Source organism: Mesocricetus auratus, unplaced genomic scaffold (assembly GCF_017639785.1).
Source record: "Mesocricetus auratus isolate SY011 unplaced genomic scaffold, BCM_Maur_2.0 Super-Scaffold_15014, whole genome shotgun sequence".
NCBI lineage: Eukaryota > Metazoa > Chordata > Mammalia > Rodentia > Cricetidae > Mesocricetus > Mesocricetus auratus.
Window position 1 is genome coordinate 60,348,254 of NW_024429186.1, and position 22,916 is coordinate 60,371,169.

Here is a 22,916-nt window from a genome sequence, read left to right on the forward strand (position 1 = left end):
GAGACAAAAAGTCTATAAAAATGCCATTGAGTTAGTTTTGTATTGCCAATTCCTTCTGGCCATGGAACCTTCACTGAAGTGTGACTAATACACCCAGTGAGATTCCACTGGAGAAACCTGATTTTTTCCCTTTGTCAGTGGGTGTCAGCTGCAGATAGCTTCTTGGTTAAAGGTGGGATCCCATGTCCACCTCCACCTTGCAGTGCTGGGTTCCCATCTGGCTTGAATGTGCAGGTATTGTACATGCTTTCACAGTCTGTGATTTCGTAAGTGCATCAGCCCTGTGAAATAAATAGCCTGATGCTGTTTACTTGAAAAAAACCTGTGCTTCCTCTGTGACTGTGTGCTCAAAGTTTTTTCATATGGGCTTAATTGATAACTTAATTGAATCACCTCTATTTCATTACAAGTAAGTGGATGATTTGTTACTACACATTTGAGGTCACTTAGGTGTTATTTGCATTTCTGCGTAATTATTCAGCATAGATTCTAAGTGTAATTGTATATCTGGCTTTGAAACAGTGTTGGATGTGGCCTTGGGATATGCCAATATTTACTAAAAGCAAAACATTTAAGTTGAGTGATAATGATGTTCTCTGACTTTTGTTTTTGTTTTAGAGAGCAGCTGCTAGTTTGGTATCCAGAGAAGAAAACAAAAATGATAATGTTGATAAAGCAGACAAAACAACAGAGCCAGAACAATCTCATTCTAATACAAGCACTCTCACGGAGCGAGAACCTAGCTCTTCTAGTCTCTGTAGCATCGATGAAGAACATCTCACAGACATTGAAATTGTTCGCAGAGTGTTTTCATCTAAAAGAAGCAATGTAAACTTTGTCACAGAGATATTTCGCCAGGTAAAATACCTATGAACATTTTTTAGATTGTAATGAAAAATTTGTCATCATTACTGGATATATTGATTTTTAGCTATTAAAAGTGATTCTAAAGTTAATTTTAAGTTTCTTAAACTTACATGAAAATCAACACCATTTTCCATTTACCCTCCTATTTCTGGTTGTTGGTTTCTTCTCATAATAAGACACAGAGATTTGTGTGTGCTAAACAGGTGCTCTACTGAAGTCGCATCCTCATCCTTCCTTTTGCCTCCCCTTTGTGTTCCCTGTGTTACCAGAGTAATTTATAATTAGTCACCGTGTGTCTTAGTTAGGATTCCCGTTGCTGTGATAAAACACCATGGCACCGAATGTAACCTGGGGAGGAAAGGATTTACGTACAATTCATAGGCCATCAACCAAAAGAAGTCAGAGCTGAAACTCAAAACAGGAATTTGGATGCAGGAGCTGATGCAGAGGCCTTGGAATTGCTACTTACTGGCCTTTTCCTCATGGCTTGTGCTCAACCTGCTTTCTTATGGCACCTAGAACCTCTGCTTTAGGGGTGGCGCCGACCTCTTGAGCTGTGTCCTCCCCCCATCAGTTATTAACCAAGAAAATGCAGCATAGGTTGTTCATAGGCCAGTTTGGTACAGGCATTTCCTCAATTGAGGTTCCTTCTGCCCAGGTTACTTTTGGCTTGTGTGAAGTCAACATAAACTGGTTGGCGCACTGCGGTAGTTAGTTTAATTGTCCACCTGACACAACCTAGAGTCATCAGGGGAGAGAATCTAAGGAATGGCCTAGATCAGGTAGGTCTGTGTGCATGGGGGATTGTTTTGATTATAATTAATTACTGTGGGAACCATCAGCCCCATGTGGACATGATTCTTTGGGCTAGTGTACTGAATCTTGTAGGAGTAAAGAAAGATCAGTACTGGAAGTGTGCATGCTTCTTTTCTCTCTGCTCCTGACTGCTGTGAGTAACTGCTCCATTTCCTGCTGCCTGACTTTAATTAATCCAACCCTCATTATGACATTTTCAGTCACAGTCTCCCTTGCTCTTTTGTGCCCCTACCACTTCGGCTAACCCCTAACCCTTCTCAACTAGCTCTCCCCTTCTCATGTCTAGTGTCATTAGGGTTGTTTGTTTACAGGAGAGCGGGTCCCTTACCAGTGGTTTCTCCCTCCCGCATCAACCTTCTATTGTGTATCATTCTTCAGTTTATGTTGACTTCACACAAGCCAAAGTAACCTGGGCAGAAGGAACCTCAATTATTAACCCATTTCTAGTACCTTCTACTTTTTAAAGTTTAAGTTGACAAATTTGCTTTTATTCTGATAGATCTGCTTTTATGTGTAACTTGATGTTTTTCTTTGCCACTTTCAATAAGCTTTCTTGTTCTGTATATTTAGTAGTTTAGTTAGAATTTAAGGGGAAGTTCTTTCTGGCCTTATTGTTTGGTGTCCTGAATGCCTCCTTTATATGGCTGGGCATCTCTTTCCTAACTCTAGGGAATTTTCTGTTTTGATTATTTTGAAATGTTTTGTGTGTCTTTAAAATGAAATTTTCTCATATGCCCTGACCTTTAGATTTCATATTTTCATAATGTTATGTGAGTCTTGGAATTCTGACTTGTACGTTTTTATTACCTTAATTTTGCCCTTACTGGGTTGTTCCCGTTCCTCCATCTTGCTTCCAGCTCAGTTATTTTTTTTCTGCTTCATCTATTCTGTTGGTGAAACTTTGCACAGAACTTTTAATATGATTTGCTATTTTTCATTTCCACCATTTCATTCTTATTTTTCTTCAGTGTCATTATGTTGAATTCTCCTTTCATATATCACATCATCACTTTTATTTTATTCAATGTCTGTATTCTTCATCTGTAGTAAATCTTTTATGGAAGCACTTTAGTAGTAATTATTCTGAACACAGCAGTAAGTGTAAGTTTATATAATGTAGCTTATTATGAAAAGTTATATTTATATTAAACTTTGCAAGAGTGAAGTTTCATGAAACAAAGAATATTACCATTTAGAAGTAATGCAATTAAAACAAATATTTGTTCCTTCTGTTTGAATAGCTATCTACTGGATTTCTCTTTCAATGTAGTTACAAAATATTTGGAGATAGAAGGCCCTTTTGTGCCTCGTGGTGGTGGCGCATGCCTTTAACCCTAGCACTTCAAGAGGCAGAGGCAGGCGGATCTCTGTGAGTTCAAGGCCAGCGTGGTCTACACAAAGATAGTTCCAGGAGAGGCTCCCATGCTACACAGAGAAACCCTGTCTGAATGCCTCCCTCCAAAAAAGGTTTTTTCTGGGTTGATTAATAGTTAATGAATTAAGTTTGTGAAATTGTTTATATCCCCATTGTATATGATGAGAAATATATTAATATGTTTGTGGCAAAATAAAAGTATTGTTCTTTTTCATTTTTTCCTGTTTACTAGGCATTTTTATTACCAATTTGTGAAGCAGCAGCTATGAGAAAAGTGGTAAAAGTGTATCAAGAATGGATTCAACAAGAGGAAAAGCCTTTGTTTATGCAAGAGCCTGAAGAACGTGTGCTTAGTTCTTCAGATATACCTTGCCTTGAAAATGTCACAGACCATGATATTTCAATAGAAGATGGAGAAAAACGAGAAGAGGTAAAATTATAAGATATATATGTTTTAATGTAAGTTCTGTGTTGATATGAGTATATTTAAAAAGTTAAAGGTACCTTTCAGTATATTTTGCATTTTATCTCACTGAATTTTCTTCAGTGCTTTTCTGCAACATTCTCTGATGTCACAATTTTATTTTTATTTTTATGTCACAATCCAAAAGCAAAATATGAACAAAAACATTTAGGTTATGTTGTGTATATCAGGGCTTTGAAACTTTCCACTGGCAGCTTTTTTACCCAATAAATTTTTACACAACCCTGTGTATATCATTGTATAACAAAGGTATCTGGGATAAGTAAGGTGACTTGCACCTTTCATCCCAGCATTCATGTGGTAGAGGCAGCCAGATCTCTGTGAATTTAAACCCTTCTTGTCTACATATCAAATTCCAGGCCAACTAATGCTGTGTAGTCTCAAAAAAAAAAAAAAAGATATCTGAATCATTCATTAAGAATAAATCATTAAATTTATTTTCAAAGTTTTTGATATGTATATATGTATGTATATATATAATTTTACCATTTATTAAAGACAAACACAGCTGGGCAGTGGTGGCGCACACCTTTAATCCCAGCACTCAAGAGGCAGAGACAGGTGGATCTCTGTGAGTTGGAGGCCAGCCTGGTCTACAGAGCGAGTTACAGGACAGTCTCCAAAACAATACAGAGAAACCCTGTCTCGAAAAAATAACAACAAAAAAAGACAAAAACCAATTTCCACACTAATGAAATAAATATGAGTATTTAGCTGAGTATTTGATATTGGAGGACAGGCGCATGTACAGCATATTTAATAGTTAATTGATATTTTCATTTTATCATCATCAGTGCTAATTATGACACTTTGTATAAATATGTAGTGCAAAATGTTGAAATATCTCTAAGACCATGTTAAAAATTGTTGGAAATTCTGTCTTAGTGTCAAGCTAAAATTCAGTTTTTAAAACTGCTACAAAAGTCAGCAGCTTAACATTAATTTAAAAGAAATCAAACATTTAAATAAATAAACAAATAAATAAAAGAAAGAAAAGAAAAGAAATCGAACATTTTGACACAGTCCAATCCAAAAAAAATACTAATTTGATACTTCCATACTGGAGAATGACAATAGGAAAATATTATATCTTTATATTAAGTGTTTGTTTAATAATTATGCCATTGTATTTTCTAAAAGCAGGAAACTGCATGTATAGTAAAAACACTGCAGGTCATAACACATTGTAGTCCTGAATCTGATGGGCTTTCAATAATGTTTTGTGGTGGGAAGACAAGCTCAGTATATATTGTATATATTGCATATTCAGGGCCAGGACTGTAGTCCAGTCATGAAATGCATCACAGGCCAGTGTGCCAAGAACAACTCACATTCATCATGTATTTGATTGTAATTTTCTGCTGTACATTCAGAAACCTTTCACTGTTGCTAAATTGTTCACTTATCCCATATTCGTTTTTGCATCCTATGAATACGAAGGGGTTCGGGTGTATATCAGAGGTAGACACTGCTGTATTTTAAACATGTGCCAAATCAAAATTGATGTTAAAAGCATATACTTTGTGTGTGATGATCAAATTATTGTTCTATCTTTTCTCAAAATATAGTCTGATTATGTTGTGAATGGCTACCCACCACAAACTGGAGTATTTTAAATTCTTCTCTAGACACTTTTGTATTAGGGCTAACTGCAGAATTCAGAATTTTTGTGACATACTGTTGGTGATTAAAAAAAACAACTATAACTTATTAACAGAGCAGAAAGAAAATGGAACAGAGGTAGCACTGGGTCACAGATTCCATTTATTCCTTAGACCTAAGAAAACTTTTGTCTTTTGATTGTTCAACACTTGTTATGAGTTAGATTCTCTAGGAACTAGAAACTGAGATGAAATTAGGAGTTTAAAGCTTATCAGGCCAGGCAGTGGTGGCGCATGCCTTTAACCCCAGCACTCAGGAGGCAGAGGCAGGCGGATCTCTGTGAGTTCGAGGCCGGTCTGATCTACATAGTTCCAGGACAGCCAAGAGTTATATAGTGAGACCCCCAACTCAACAGCAGTGAACACACACACACACACACACACACACACACACACACACACACACACACACACACTCACACTCACACACTCACACACATACTCACACACACACTCACACACACACTCACACACACACACTCACACACGCCCCAAAAAACAAACTGCACACAAACAAAAAATAAATAGAAGTAAGGAATAGATTGCGGGATGGTGAGTTGATAAAGATGCATTGATAGGTGTGTCTTCTGTTGGTTATTCACATCAGTATTGCCTTTAACAGTGAATTTTGAAAGTGCCAGGAGCCCTTGTAAGGCTATTAACCCAAATGATACAGTCACTCATTGATTGCCACCTGTAAGTTCAATATATGTTGCAAATGCTTAAAATTTTGGCGTTATAAAATGAAATTATAGATCTAGATAATAATGAGTGGGTCTTTATTTCACTTAGCATTTAACATGTTTGGAAGACAGTTGGCTATTTTTCTATGAGTTTTCATCACTCCCATGCACCTTGTAGGACATTAGGCATTTCTTAGTTCATCTCATTAAATCCCAGTGGCATTTTCCAGTAAAGAACCCCCAAAGTGTTCAGAATATCCTGTAAAGCTAAGTTTGTACTATAAAACAGTTACTACTGTTATTCTAGAGCATGAAAGAGAATACTTTATATTCTGCCTGAAGGTGGTAATACAGTCTGAACAGCAGGTAGATCAATGGGAAAGGAACCCTAGAATTGGGGGGGGGGGGAATGGCTCAGGGGCTCAAGTATCTACACAAGCACGCGTGGTTACAAGTACCTGAACACACCTGTGCACCCACATGCATACAACACACACACATATACACACATGCACACACACACCCTACACCACCACAAAACAGGCGTTTATCTGAGGAAACTTGTAACCTGTACTACCTAACAGCACCAAAACTCAGGCAGAAAGCTTCAGTAGTGGGTGGTTGAACAGTTTGGTTTTTTTAAAATTACAGTTACAAGAATTTACAGTTCTTAAAATCTGTTTTCAAGTTATGTATATGAATATAGATTAGAAGTAATCTTTTATAAAGCTGTGAATAGTATAATATGATTGTTGAATATGTGAATATACATAGACAAATGACTCCATATATGATGTGATATTAATTCTAGCTAGTCATTATCCATAATTTTTACTATTAGAATTTTTTTGCAGTGAATACATCTTAGTTAGTATGATCAGTTAAAATAGCTTTTTGATCTTTTGATCTGCTTTTGTTATTTTTGGTTTGTGTGGAGTGAGGTGCTCTCAGAACGTCAGGGTGCTGGGGAGCTGGTTACAGACAGTGTGAGCCTGCTGGTGTGGGCACCAGGAGCACCACCTGCAAGAGCAGCCAGGGCTCTCCATCACTGAGGCCTCTGGCCAGGCCCCTAAAGCACTTTAATAGTGGGGTCTAATAATTCCATACACCTTTTATGTCGCCGCCTTGTAGCATTCTGATTGATGAAATATTAAAACTCTTGACATTTTGCTTCAGGAAAATGGGACCAATATTTCTGAGCATGTTCGAAATTCTAGTTGGACCAAAAATGGTTCCTACCAAGATGCTTTTCATGCCTCTGAAGAAGCCACAGAACAAAATATTCAAGCTGGTACGCAGGCAGTTTTGCAGGTGGGTAGCTTTATACTCAATGTGTGTGCGTGCATGGGTGCGTGCGTGCTTGTGTGTGTCTTTGTGTGTGTGTGTGTGTGTGTGTGTGTCTTTGTGTGTGTGGCATGCTAGGCAAGTTTTCAACAATGAGCTAGCAAGCTAGCTCTTTATCTTAAAAACAAAATCAAACACCAAAACAGTCATTAAATTTTTCAAATGCCCATAGTTTGGAATTTCATGTGTAATAATTATATATTCATATTCATGTGTCAATTCACTGCTCACATCCATGAGTTGTCATATATCATATTTTTCATAAAATACATGCTAACATTACACACAGTTTATAGATGAAAAAAGATGCTTAAATTCAAGACTAATAAAGCAAAAGTAAATTGAATTAGAAAATATAATTAGTTTTGTTTTATATTTAGTGTGTGTATCAGGGAGGCAGGTATGTGCTTGCCGTGTGGAGGTCAGAAGACGACTTGTGCCAGTGCGTTCTCTCCTAGCCATGTGGGTCCCAGAGGTCAAACTTGAGTCAACAAGCGTGGCAACAAGAACCTTGCCCACTTAACCATGTCACTAGCCTCACAAGTTTAAAAACAGAACTTTCACATCCTCTGTAGTCAATGAAGACTTGCAATCTGATAATTCATGTAGTGGATGATGTGGAGAAATAGGAATACACAAACACTCCCTAAGTCTCCATCCGCACCTGCCATCCGAATTTCTGTGTGCTTCTTATGCTTTTCTACCCTCTGTTAGATGTTTGCCTTTACAGGATTTGCAGAAGTTCCTTATGTTCCTTTTCTCCTTTTCCTTTCGTTCCTTCTCTGCTTTTGTTTATGGTGCTTAGGACAGAACCCCAGACCCCAGACATGCTGCTTGGCACCTGTCACAGCTATGCTCTCACTGATTCTTTTTTCTTGTCAAAGCCACTTCTAACCACTCTCTTGTTAAATCAAAAATCAAAAGTTCAGCTTTATTTTTTGAGATAGAGTCTCACTGTATAGACTAGGTAACCTCAAACTCCCAGCGATCCACCTGTCTATGTCTTTGAAGTGAAATCATTAAAGGTGTGCATGACCGTGTCCCACTGAAAGTGCATTTTAAATTCTTACTGCTTGCCTAGTGAGGAGCCTCTGCAGAGGGTTGTTCTACCTGGGGTCCTTCCTCACTGTCCTGAACAGCACACCCTCCTCTTCTTTGCTCCCAGACCATTCTCCAAGTAGATGGCTTTACACTGACTTTCCCATATCTCCCTGTTGTTGAAGTGTCCAAGATTCAGGTCTTGAATCTCTCTTCCATATTTACTGTCTTTTTTACTTTATCCATTTCCATAATTATAAATATCATATACATGCTATAGCTTACAGATTTAATTTCTTGTCTGAAAGTTTCAAATCTGGAGTCTGAATTCAAATATTCAGATTCCAAGTTGGCATATTGAGTTGGAAATCTGGTAGCCATCTCAAACTTGACTGTTTTCCTTAGGCTTCTCTGTCTCATGTAATGGCTTCTCTGTTTTCTTATTTCTTGTCTTTGTGTATGCCATGCATTTCTTGTGTGTAGACTTTCCTACTGTTTTGTTCTCAAAGCCCTGACTGAACATTCATACTCACGTGGCTTACACCAAGCTCCTAGTCTGTTTCTTCTCTTAACCCCTGTCTGTTCTCAGTGCTAGGCAGAGGAACCCTGTCCCATGCCTTCAGGTCTTTGTTATGGTCCCTGGGCTTTATACCATGGCTCTCCAGAGTGCTTCATACACAGGCCCTCAGGGTAATTGCAGAATTGAGGCTGAGAGTTTTAACATTTAACACCTCTAACACCTCTTTATTCTCTTCAAAAGTTCGAGCTTGTTATTTATTTAAAATTCATTCATACTTTGATAATGGGAAGGAACCTGTTCTTCATACCTTGGCTTTTTTTTTAAACAAAATCTCTCACCGCTCTCCCCTGCATCACTTCATTCTATACTCGTTATTATTCCTCACATATGCAAGGCAGGCTCTCACCATAGGACTTTGAGTTTGCCTTTACTTGTATCTGGAATGCTTTTCTCGGACTGCTACATAACACGGCTTTTCTTTCCAATTTGTATTTGCAGTTCCGCCCCACCCACAGCCCCTTCGTTTGTGCTTGTGGATTCCCAGACAGTTAGGTGACAGGAGGCACCTTTGTCTGTCCTTGTCCTTTTAAAACCTGCTTCCTTTGTTTGAGATCCTAATATAGTTAGCCTCTCTTCCCATTTTCCTTTCCTCCCTCCAGACCCTCCCCTGTGCCTGTGCTTGTTCTTTCAGGCTCATGCCCCTCCTTCCAGGGAGGAGCTCGCCATTTACTCCTCTTTCTCTGTCTTTTGTTGGTGCTTCTCAAGTGCTCTCTGGTGAACATTTGTTAGACTTTTTGTAAATGCTTTTTAGACTTACGGTATTTTCTGCCTTTTCTTAATGTGTTAACTTTTTTTTTTTTTTTTTTTTTTTTGAGACAGGGCTTTTCTGTGTAACAGCATTGTCTGTTTTGGAACTCACTCTGTAGACCAGGCTGGCCTTGAACTCACAGAGATCTGCCTGCCTCTGCCTCCCGAGTGCTGGGATTAAAGGTGTGCACCACCACCTCCTGGCGTTTAGCTTTCTTAAAGTAATGAATTAGATGCGAAATTCTTTTCCTATGTATATTGAAATGAGCATACTTTTATTTTCTATTTTAATTCATTGATAGAGAATATAATACTAGATTTTTCTACATTAAGGCAACCTTACATTTCTGGGTTATACTCTACTTCATCATAAACTAATGTATTATGCTTTTTTGGATTGTTATATCCTAAGATTTTAATCTGTCTATTCACAATAGATATTAGCCTTTTATTTAGTTTTTTTTAAATGTAGTTCTTACTAAGAACATTATGTTTTTATCTGGTAAATTGGGTGGATTTCTTTCTTCTTTGCCTCTGAACAAAAAGATCATGCCCCATGAATGTAGAATGTGACTGCTCAGAGCTGGTTGTCTAGACCTGTTTGCTGTGCAGGGATGAATAGCCTGCCTGCTTTACCAGCTCAGTTTCTTTCATGCTGTTCATGTGTGGATCCTAAAGATTCCTTCTTAAGTCAGTTTTGGTTACTTGTGTTTTTCTCTAAAATAGTCCATTTCATTTGAATTTTATTGTCATGCAGTTAATCACCGAATTGCCCTTTTAAAGTCCTAGCTGGACCTCACTCCACTTTCATTTTACTCCTAATGCTTCCCTGTTCCTTTCCCTTGCTTTTGTTGGCTCACGTCTGCTAGGTTTACAGAGTCTGCTCTTTTCACTCTTGGAAGTGTGCTTTTAAAAAGTGTGCTCTTTTCAGATGTGTGTACAGCTGCATGTGGTAGTACTGTACTTCTAGGAAAGAGGAGATATGCATAGAAAGAAATCTCAGCTTGCAATGAATATAAGTTTATTGATTATATATTAATGAATTGTCATAAATTATAATATGCAACCTTTTATATAGGCTGTTATTACAAGAACAGATGTTCACACATAAAAATAAATATGGAAATGGTTGTTTATACAACTCAGAAAAAAATTCCTACCTTTGTTGTCTTTTATATTAAGCTTTTTGTGCTTACTGTTATCCATGGTTATGCACATAAACTTCTCACTTTAGAAACGCTATTTTTAATATGGATCTATTTCTTTGAGTGTAATGAGATTAAATATCAGATGCCAAAATGGTAGTAGAAATAGGAGTGTGTTAACTAATCCATGGTGGTTTTAAATTTCTTCTAGATCACCCAGTATCAGTACTTGTTTCTTTCTGTCTCATTGTGTGTGTGTGTGTGTGTGTGTGTGTGTGTACGTACGTGTGTGTGTGTGTGTACACAGGCAGAATCTTATTCTTTATCCCAGACTGGCCTCACACTTGCTGTCCTCCTCCTTGTCAGCCTTCTGAGTTCTGGGATTGCAGGTATGAGCAGCATGCCAGGCTGATTTTTTCTTTAGATAAGGACTTTACCATTCAGCCACATGTGGTAGCTCATCCCTATAATCTTGGCATTTGAGAGGTAATAGCAGCAGGATTGCAACAGATTCCAGCTTATTCTGATCCATATAGTGAGTTTCAGGCCAGCCAGGGCTACAGAGTGAGAGATTGCCCCCCAAATGGAATCTATCATTGATATTTCATTATGAATAATTAATGATTTCTCTTATTATAGGTGTTCATTATAAACTCATCAAACATATTTCTTCTTGAACCTGCCAATGAAATAAAAAATCTTTTGGATGAGCACACAGATATGTGTAAACGTATTCTTAACATTTATCGATACATGGTTGTGCAAGTATCAATGGACAAAAAGACCTGGTAACAATTCTTTGTCTTTATACAGCTATTATTCTCTGTATAAGTATAGTAATTTCTCAAGGAATAGTGCCTATGAATAGGATGTGTTACAGTGTTAGAGTGCTCCTATTACTGAATGGATACTAATATTTTATATAGTGTAAGAGTTATATGTGTATAAGTGTTTTGACTACATGTATGTAACTACACTATGCATGCTTAGGTTCTGTAGAGGCCATAATAGGGCTTCCCTCTCCAGACCCCTGAATTGGAGCTTCAGAGTCCTGTGAGTTGCCATGTGGGTGGTGGGAATTGAACCCAGCTCCTCTGCAGGAACGGTCAGTACTCTTAACTGTTGAACTATCTCCCAGCCCTCTAGCTTGATTTTAAAAACATTCATTACTGAAAGTATATGTAGAATTGCATATAGAAATACTTATTAACATATTTGTAACACTTTGCTGAGGACATTTCTAAGCATATCACATGTATACTAATCACATTTTTTAATAATATATATCTGCTTGAGTTTGTCACAGGAGATTAAATGACTGATCTTTGTTAATGCAACTCATGATGAGTGATAAGCAGGGTTTGAAAATGACCAATGAATGACTCTTTGCAATGAACACTTGCAAGTAAAGATATATGGACACGGCAGTTTCCATGACGAGATTTTTAATTTTCCCCCCAGATTTTGTTTTATTTTGAGGGGTGGGTGCAGGGCAGAGGGCAGATGCTAAGGGATGGGGAAAGAAAGGGATCAAGATACATGATATAAAAGACACAGAATGATTTAGAAAGTAATTATGAAAAAATCCGTCTGTTATAAAAAAGATTTTATTCTATGGCTGCTGATTATTTTATTTGCTTTTATTTTTTAAATGGTACTGGGGTTTGCCTTACATACTATAGGCTAGTGCTCTGCTTCTGAGCTATACCTCTAACTTCAGAATACTTTTTATCTGAGTGATAATTGTCTATTTGATTTCATGTTCTCATCCTGCCCCCCCAAATGGCATCTAGACCTGGGATGTATTATTGCTCTACCCACATTTCTTAACAGTAGCCATAAAGCTGTCCCTAGATTGGGACTGAAAATGGCCTCTACAGAGGAGACTCTGATAGGGACTTGGACTCGAGCTTGCCTCTATACTTAACTCCCTTCCCTTCCCCCCTCCCCCCCTTCATTCCTTCCCTCCTTCCTTTCTGTGAGACAAGGTCTTACTGTGGTAAGACCACACGTACATATCACCTCTCCTGCCTCAGTCATCCAAGGATTACAGGTGCATTCTACTATGCCTAGCTATTAGCATCATATATTGGTATGTTGATGAATTTGTTCCCAAAAAGTCAGGTGTAGTTTTATGGTGGTAGTAGGAAACATCTAGGAGAAAGAGTTAAGGTAAAGACAATGTTAGAATTGGTTCCATTTCGAATACACATGTAGAACAAAAGATTGAAAAATTGTTGAATGGGGCTAGAGAGATGTCTCAGCCGTTAAGAGCACTTTATGTCCCTCCAGAGCACCTGAGTTCAGTTCCCAGCACCCACATTGGGTGCCTACAACTGCTGGTAACTCCAGCTCCAGGGGATCTGATGCCCTCTTCTGACTTGTTCAGGTGCCTGCACATATGTGGCATACACGCACACAGATGAACATATATACAAATATATATATTTTAATCACTAAAACTAAAAGGGACAAAAAGGGTGTGGTAACAAGCTTCTGTAATCCTAGCATGAGGGAGATGAGAGGTTGAAGACAGCCTAGGCTTTATGAGTCACTGTCTCAAGAAACAAATACGGGGTTTGGGAGGAAGAGAAGCAAGGTTTTTTTTTGTTTTTCGAGACAGGGTTTCTCTGTATTGTTTTGGAGGCTATCGGTCCAGCCCAGCCTCGAACTCACAGAGATCCGCCTGCCTCTGCCTCCCGAGTGCTGGGATTAAAGGCATGCGCCACCACCGCCCGGCCGAGAAGCAAGGTTTTTACCTTTTATTTTTCCCGAGTATTCATTATTAAAACCATAAAATATAAAATTTGTACCTGAAGGTATTGTACACTAAAAGATTTTATGATGTTGACTTTATAAAGGCTTACAAACTTCAATTCTTAATATTTAAAGAATCCTAAAAACCTGATAATCGTTCAAAGATTGAGTATTTGGGTTATTCCAGTGATAATGTTATTTTCACAAAAATGACTATGAAAAATGATCACTAACCCAGAGCAAGAAGGAAGCATTGACGAATCTTCTTACTTTCAGGGAACAGATGCTGCTCGTGCTGCTCAGAGTCACAGAGTCTGTACTGAAGATGTCATCACAAGCTTTTCTACAGTTCCAGGGGAAAAAAAACATGACCTTGGCAGGTCGACTTGCAGGACCACTTTTCCAGGCAATAAAAATGAGTAGATGGATAGAAGCCTGTTTGTTTTTAAAAGATCATTGACGCTGAGCTTGTTAATAGGCAAAAATGCTTTAAATCAGAAACCTGTTTATGTTAAAGGATGTTTTATAGACCTAAATTAAAAACCACTGATCTAATTAGTCACACATACACAAATTCACAACATAATGGAAGAAAAATGTTGTAATTAAGAGTAATATGCTTATTTTACCTCTAGTATGGCATGCTTATTGTTTCAGAAAGCTAACAAAGGACTGCAGGAATAATGCCTGCGTGTTTTATGAGTTTCTGAATCTCTGGGATTATTAGGAAAAACATTTTCAATTTGTTCTGTAGTAATAAAAATGTAGTACCCAGCCAAGAGTCATTCTTGTGCTGCCCTATAGACTTTCATTGTTCTCCTTTCTAGAATTGGTTGAATCAGTGGTATTTTTGATTATACAGAATTACACATTTTTTTTTCAACATGAAGGTAATGTACTGAATTTAAACTTGCTATAAACTCTAAAAACAGGAAATATTTTTATGATGACATATTACATGAAATTACATGGTTAAAATGATTCTTAATGTCAGAGGTAAAGACTTATTTCATATCTAATCCTTGAGCATAAGTGTAACCATTTATATTGACATTTTTCAGTTCTTGCTCACTTAACCTAAAAATCTTTGCTGATGGTAAATTAACTTTTAGAAAAGAAACGTATTATCTAAACTTTTAGAAATTCCTCATTTCTATAACTAACCCAATGATGGGAGCTACAGAAAGATAAAAATTTTGCTTGCTTTGCAATAATAACTTCTTTTGTAGTTTGAACATTTAGAGACAGAATGAAAGGTCACTGGTCATTTCAGTGTTATCTTTATATTTCTTGTGTGAATTTATAATAATACCTTAGCAAAATTTATTAAGTTTTTGGTGGCGCACACTTTTAATCGCAGCACTCGGGAGGCAGAGGCAGGCGGATCTCTGTGAGTTCGAGGCTGGGCTGGACCGACAGCCTCCAAAACAATACAGAGAAACCCTGCCTCGTAAAAACTTAAAAAAAATTTATTAAGTTAAAGTTTTGAAAATCTTTTATTTTGTGACTTAATAAGGGTAAATATTTAGTAGCAATTCATAAAACCTCAGAGGATTACAGAATACTCTTAATTGCTGTTGTAACTTTAAAATAAAATTAATTTTAACCTTTAATTTGCATATAATTTTTCAAGGATATTTCATTTAGTACATCTCTAGGATCCCCCTTTTTTGTAGTAGTAGCAGTAAAGCAAACTTCCACATTACACTCACCTCCATCTTTAATTTGGGAATGTAGTTTGAAGTTTTTCACTTAAGAACTGAATATCAACACTAAATAACAGAACCATCTCTTAGGTAGGTTTTACTTAGCAGTAATGCAGTACAGCATGAAAGTTATGCCTTAATGTTACTGGCCCGTAGGCACTTAGCCAAAATTCTTATCAGGTAGTAAAAATTGCACTAGTTACTTGTACAACATACTCTGTGATTTAATAAATTTCTGTTCTTTGAAGTCACACACCAAACAAATCTCATTGTTATTTTTGAATATTTGTCTTTGTAGACTCTCATTGTTGCCTGGATCAAAGCAAATCTAAATGTGTACATCTCTCGAGAACTTTGGGATGACTTACTTTCAGTATTGTCATCGTTGACCTATTGGGAAGAATTGGCCACTGAGTGGTCTCTGACCATGGAGACGCTAACTAAAGTTTTAGCTAGGAATTTATATAGTTTGGATCTCAGTGATTTGCCGTTGGATAAGCTGAGTGAACAGAAACAAAAAAAGCACAAAGGGAAAGGTAAGAGTTGTTCAAAGATTCTCCATAGGAGTTTGTTTAAATAGTTGAGATGGGGAAAACCTACCTGGAAATACCTTTTCAAACCTCCCTTCATTTGTCCTGGAGGGTTAAAATTTCCAACAGTAAAATACATTGTTATTTTCTTAATCTTAAAATACTTTTGGTAGGATAAAGAATGTCATATGTGTGAGTATATGTTATGGTCAGTCTTATATTTAATTACAGTTAAATAATATAGAATCTTTTATTTTAAATGACCCAAGTCAAAATGTGATTTTTAGTATAAGCAGTTTTTTTTTGTGAATTGAAAAGATGACTTCGTTTTGTTCTATAATAATTATTTGGAAAATTCTCTTGAAAGCATTTATTATTTTAAACTACAAGAAAACCTCTGGGTGTGAAATAGTATTTGTGTAATGCTAAACTGAAGTGGGGCAGTGACGTAATTATTATATCACTATCATGTCCTTGGCATAGTATTCTGCATTTTAAAGAATAAGTTACCAGCTAGAAATTATATTTGTCATAATTTGTATCTGGCCATTTATTTATGATAGTTAAGAATATGCTCAAACAACTTTTTCTGCATTATTTATTTTTCAAGCGGCTGTTACTGAACTTTTTTTTAGCTCATTTCTTATCTTTAGATGGTAGAGAATTATAATAGTTTATTGTTGATGAAATAATATAATTTGAAAGACTTGCTAAGTTTTAACTATAGTTTTTACATATAATGAAGTTCAAACATTTTATAGTTAGTTTATAATGTATTAAAGGAAGCCTTAGAGTCTCCAACAACGTATTCCTGATAACTTAAAGATAGCAATCAGACAACCACTATCCTCCATACTAATGCTGCATTTCTAGGAGTTGGACATGAATTTCAGAAAGTTTCAGTTGACAAGTCATTTTCTAGAGGATGGAGTCGTGATCAGCCTGGCCAGGCACCCATGAGACAAAGAAGTGCAACAACTACTGGGTCCCCAGGAACTGAAAAGGCAAGGAGTATAGTACGACAAAAAACTGTTGGTATGTACTCTAAAGTCATGGGATCACTCGAGCAAAGCAGGATGGATGCTGTCTGTGTATGCTGGTTTTTTTCTTTTGGAAGATAAGAAACTTGTATAGCACCCCCAGCAATTCGTATAGTCCAATAGCATGCTTACAAGTATTTATTCTTTTAATATATATACTCTTGTGTTTATATAGTTTACTTTATTGTGGGTATCCTTGTTTCCAAATTGTCATTTTATGGAATTCAAAAAGTAGAACTTGTGTTCAGCATGAAGAACTCCAAAATGAGGTGGTAGAGTTTTTATTAAATAAATATATTCACAAATACTGAGATGGTAGCAAACTTTCAGTATTAAAATTATATAGTCCTATTGGCTTTAGAAACTTCCAACAGGGAATTAAATTCACTCCCTCTGCTGGCAGGCAACTGAGGTCAAGAAAATAATGTATGCTTTTTTTTTTTTAAACAAAACAAAGAGTTTTTAGGATGTGGTAAACAGTGGTGTAGGAGAGCACCGTGGGAAGTGCTTGTAGACTTAAGGTAACACAGCATACCATAGAACTAGCAACTGCCTTAGTTTCCTCTCAGAGCCCTGTAACTTGGCTGAGTTATAGAAAAGAAGACCCTATTTCTTTCTTACTCTTTTTCCTAAATATCTAGGTAACCTTGGACAATTTACCAAACCCTTCTAGGCTTTACTGCGTGCGTGCGTGTGTGTGTGTGTGTGTGTGCGTGCGCGCATGTATGTGTGTGTGGGTGTGTGAGTGTGTGTGTGTGTGTGTGTGTGTGTGGGTGTGTGGGTGGGTATGTGTGTCTTGCACGCGTGTGTTAGTGCATGTATGTGCATGCATGTGTTCCACATTGGTCAGAGGGCGACTTGTTTGAGTTGGCTCTCTGGTTTCCCCATCAGGTTCCAGGATTGAATTCAGGTTGTCAGGCTTGGTGACTGTTGCCTTTACCCACTGAACCTCTCACTGGCTGCTTTTTCTAGGTTTTAAGTGCATTATTTGTTTAGTGGTAGTGATACTACTCCCACCTGAAACAGAATTGCATGATATTGTTTCAGGTTTCAAGTCCACTAAAACAAAAAGTAAATCATTAAAAGTTTTACTAAGAAAGGTTCATGCATAAAATTGGAAAGTTCTTTGAAAGTTAGAGGTAAATATTGTTAGATCTTGTTTGCTTGTGTCTTACTCGCTGAAACTCACTGACCTCAAACTTGAAGTAATTTTGTCACAGCTTCTTTTTTTAAAAATTTTTTTTTATGTTAGAAACAATCTTGTTTCACATGTCAATCCCAGCTCCCTCTCTCTCCCCTCCTTCCCTACCCTCCCCACCAGGTCCCCCAGTCCCTCACCCAATCTCCACTCCCATCCCCAGGCAGGGTGAGGTCCTCCATGGCAGATCTCCAGTGACTGTCATTTCATCCAGGGCAGGATCTAAGCCCTCCCCCAAGAGTCCTGGCTGAGAGACCCTCCCATATTGTGGCATGGGCACTCAAAGTCTATTTGTACTACCCAAGGCTCCATAGATTACCTGGGCCTCCTCACTGACACCCACATTCAGTGGGTCTGGGTCAGTCTAAGAGCTCCCCCTTGTTCAGGTCAGCTGTTTCTGTGGGTTAAACCAGCCCAGTCTTAACTCCTTTGCCCATCAGTTCTCTCTTTCTAGCACTGGATTCTAGTTTAGTCCAGTGCTTGTCTGTGGGTATCTGCCTCTGCTTTCATCAGTCTCTGGATGAAGGTTCTGTTTCCTAGACTCTCTGGCAGTGGGATTGTAGGCTGGCACTCCCCTGATTCATGTCTAAAATCCATAAATGAGTGAGTACATACCATGTTTCTCTTTTTGTGACTGGGTTACCTCACTCAGGATGGTTTCTTCTAGTCCCATCCATTTGCCTGCAAATTTTAAGATTCCATTGGTTTTTTCCGCTGAGTAGTACTCCAATGTGTAAATGTACCACATTTTTCTCTATCTACTCTTCAGTTGAGGGGCATCTAGGTTGCTTCCAAGTTCTGGCTATTACACATAATGCTGCTATTGTCACAGCTTCTTGAGTACTGGGATTACAGATAAGAGCCGCCATGATTGGTTAATTTCTTAATTTTTAAAGATCATGGTGAATGAATATGCTTATTTGATTCAGTCTGAAAAGTACAAAGATTCCATTAAGCCCCCCAGCATTCTCCTCCCTGTCTTCCCAATTTACTTCACTAGAGGCAGACTTTCCTACCAGTTTCTTGTACATTCTTCTGAAGACCCTTTATTCACATAGAGGCCTAAAACACATTGCCTATGTACTGTGGTTAGCCATGGATTATACACATTTGAGTGGAGAAAAATTAAACATTCAGTATCAAAGCACTGTTCTAAACATTAAGGATATAGTTAGGAACAATGACTTGATCTTGGTTAAAAAATTAGTGATAAAGCAAATCAAATTTTAAAAGTAGTCACGGGCACTTAAGAGTTTTAATGTTGAGCTTACAGATCCAGTAAACATAACATGTAGTAGGAAATTACAAAGCAAGTTAAGGACTAGAGAATAGCAGGAGGGAGAGCAAGACTTTTAGATCAAGACAGGCTTCTGTAGCATGTGATTTAAGAACATAGATTTGAGTGAGAGAGCATACGTAGGAAGGATCTCTAGGAGATGCATTCTAATTAAAGGGGAAGTGTAAAAGCCGTGAAGCCAAGAGTTTTTGTTTTGTTTTTTTGTTTCTTTTTGTCTCTATTGTTTGCGTTGAATACTATGCTATATAGTTTAAATATTGTGTTCTTACATAGTAGTAGGTATAAGTTCATTTAATCAATAGTCCTTAAACTGAAGCTAAAATGACTGGGAAATTTAAGTTACAAGTTACTGCTTTGTGAACTAAAAATTTCTACCTTTGTCATCTAGTGATTCTTTTATGAAACTGTTCAATGCAACCAAAAATACTAGTTTTGGAAAGTATATGCAGTTTTTGAAAAGATGCTTTGAAGCTTTTATATGTTTATTATTTGGATGAGTACAAATTGTGTATTGTTCCGATGCTGTAGATGTCGTTGTTGTTATATGTTTACTTTGCTTTTAGAGAGGGTGTGCTATAGCCCAAGCTGGACTGTTGTTGTGTATTTGCTTTGCTTTTAAAGAGGGTGTGCTGTAGACCAGGCTGTCCTAGAACTGACTGGGTGGTTGCAAGTTACTGAGCTTCTGATTCGCCTCCTGTCATCACCCTAGTGCTGGGAGTGCAGGCATTCAGGCGAGCACCCACGCCTGCTCAGGAATGTGATTCTTCATGTTGATGCACAAATTCTGTTTTCTATAAATGTTTCTAATTAAAGCTTTAAAGGTATACTACTATACTTTAGTGTAAATGATTAAGTATTCTCACACCTGGAACAACTACTAAACACAAGAGTAACTCGTGACAAATTTCATAAAAGGAGCTATTGGTATTTAGATGACTTTATTTGGGGAAGAACATGGAAATAGGAATGGTTTGTTAGTATAATTCAGCTTCCTTAAGAGGAACTGCTGAGAGAAATGACCATATAGATACCAGAGTTGTTTTGGGCTAATGCTATTGAATATTTTTCTATGATTCCATTTGATAAATTTCTTGTTTTTCTTTCTTTTTTTAATGTGCTGAAGTGTCTGCTGGTTTTTTAATGCTGTTCCATTGTAATTGCTAATAATAGGTATTTTCCTGCTTTACACCAAAAGAGTTACATTCAAAATGTGTGTTGTGGTTTCTTTTCCTACAGCTTGCCAGTACTTGCTGTGCTGAAATGTTTTAATTTAAAGTTTCCTTCCTTTGAATCTTTCCGTTTTCTCTGTTGCTGCTTTTTCTGTGACACAGCCTTTCATTATAGTCACTCTTCTTTTTTCCTTCCCCACTTGTTTCTTTTCCCTTTTGAAGCCATGAGAAGCCGATCCATTGGTGAATGTGCTCTGCCATCGGCCTATATTCGCAGTGCTAAAAGTGCTCCTGTTCTGATCCATACTTCCAAACCCTTCTTGCCTGATATTGTTCTCACTCCCCTTTCTGATGAGCTTTCAGGTAGTGCCACCTCTGCTAATTTCTGCACACCCCTTTTCACTTTTTAATCCTCTGCTTTCAAATTTGCTTAATCAAATAAACTCTTCAAAGTTCATTTCTTTGGGGGGAGGTGTGGGAAATTGGAAAATAATTGAGAAATCAACATTTTGAGTTATTTGAACTTTAATGCTATTCTTGCAGTTCATTCTGGAAGTGCTAAGCTTAGTGCTGTGCCAATGTCTATATTTTTTTATTGTAAAAGGCCTAGTTGTTATGTTGGATGTTTTTTCTCTCGGGTGATTAAAAGATATAGCATTGAATATTTGTATCATTGGTGTCATACAACAGATAACTGACTTTTAATGTTTTATTGTTTTGATTAACAATATTGCAAATCTTAAATATTATTTCCGTTCTGTCTTCTGTATTTAGGAAACTAAATAATCACTAGAGAATACATATAACCTAATAGTTACTTTGGAGTTTTTGTTAGCTAAAATACTATGTAGAATTCAAAGGATGTTCTTTAATTTTTTAGAGCTGTTCCATGTAGCCCCAGTTTTAAGAAACTTAAAAACCTCAGCTTTCCCTTTTGATTAGATCTTTGATTATCAGTACCAGAATGGCATGTTCTTTTGTTAAGACAGTTAATAAAATGCATGGATTCAGTTCAGTGAGTTTTGAGAATTATACATACCCCATCTCCTAAATAAAATATGGAACATTTTCACTGCTCTTAAAAATTCCCTAGTTAGTCTAATATCCATGCATTCTCCACCTCCACATGCAGAAGCCGCCTTTTACTTCATCACCACTGTTAACATTGCCTATAATTTACGTTGCTTCTATATAAAATTATACAGTTCTTGTCTTTTGGACAGCAGCAAACTTGAGCTGAGTATAGTTAGTTTGCAAAATGTGATAGTTCAGTGAGCTTACCTGGGCATTATGAGATATCTTCCTAGCAGTTTGCTTAGGTGTTTCTGTGACATTGCTGTTTTTAAGAGGCACTGATGTCTTTTTGGGTTTGTTTGTTTGTTGTTTTTTGAGACACAGTTTCTCTGTATTGTTTTGGAGGCTGTCCTGGAACTTGCTCTGTAGACCAGGCTGACCTCGAACTCACAGAGATCCACCTGCCTCTGCCTCCTGAGTGCTGGGATTAAAGGTGTGCATCACCAACACCCTGCGTTTTTTGGGTTTGTGTGTATATGCATAGGGTTTTTTATCCCCCAAATCTATCTTTAGTTTAGTGAACTGAAAGATCTGTGAAGATACATCTGTGCTAATGATATTTTCAGTGAATTTCCTTCTGCCATCTGTATGCCATTAAGATCAAATTTTCTTCTAAATTATCAGGGTTCCATTAATTGAGAATTACTTATTTGCAAGTGCAGAAACGTGTCTAAATACATCTAATTCTTGATGCTTTGTAAAAATTATAAATGACAAAATGTATTTATATTTAGCAAAATAGAACAATAAAGCATCCTGTTATTGGATATATGCATTTTCTAGGTGAATGAGTAAGAATTATTTCTGGATAGTATTCTGATACTGTTGCACTTGTTTTGAGTCAGTGTTTTATTTTATAGCTCAAACTAATCTAAAACTGCTTAGTTTAGGCTTGCAGTGATCCTCTCAACCTCAGCCTCCTAAGTACTGGGACAACAGGCACAAGCCACCATGCCCACCCTCATATTATATACATTTGGGAAATAGTCAAGCTTTATTTTGAAACCATAGTATAATAAATTAGAAATAATTTATAATTAAATTAATATTTGAATTTTCAGTTAAATAACAAATGTAAAATAGGAAATTTGGCATTAATCCAAACTTTAGAGTTACAGGGTTTTTCTGTGTACCCCTGGCTGTTTTAGAACTCACTGTATAACCAGGCTGGCCTTGAACTCGGAGATCATCTGTCTTTGCCTTGGAGAGTGCTGGGATTAAACATGAGTCACCATGACCAGCTGATCCAAGTATTTGATGAATAAGTCAGTAAAATATAAGGTACCAGTGCAAATCTGTAGGACAATTGGATGATATACATGGAATAATATACACTTTAATGGAGGAGAGAAAGTGGTACATATTTCTCTTAAACATGGCCCTTAATTGTAAATGAATGAATAAA

The 22,916-nt window shown here is 37.1% G+C and overlaps 1 protein-coding gene across 12 annotated transcripts in view; it reads left to right on the top strand.

The window, feature by feature from the left end:
* Positions 1-22,916, top strand: part of Ralgapa1 (Ral GTPase activating protein catalytic subunit alpha 1) — a 202,448-nt gene that overhangs the window by 51,375 nt on the left and 128,157 nt on the right. For 9 of the 12 annotated variants that reach the window (XR_005876329.1, XM_040743064.1, XM_040743065.1 and 6 more), the window contains exons 10-17: positions 619-858; positions 3,291-3,488; positions 7,063-7,197; positions 11,380-11,528; positions 13,774-13,903; positions 15,502-15,739; positions 16,607-16,768; positions 20,660-20,800. Coding sequence is in view for 11 of the 12 variants with exons in the window: in XM_040743064.1 (XP_040598998.1) it covers positions 619-858; positions 3,291-3,488; positions 7,063-7,197; positions 11,380-11,528; positions 13,774-13,903; positions 15,502-15,739; positions 16,607-16,768; positions 20,660-20,800 (1,393 nt within the window). In the remaining variant the exon portion in view is untranslated. The remainder of the gene's footprint in view (positions 1-618; positions 859-3,290; positions 3,489-7,062; positions 7,198-11,379; positions 11,529-13,773; positions 13,904-15,501; positions 15,740-16,606; positions 16,769-20,659; positions 20,801-22,916) is intronic. The other 3 variants (XM_040743066.1, XM_040743073.1, XM_040743074.1) reach the window with 1 other exon arrangement.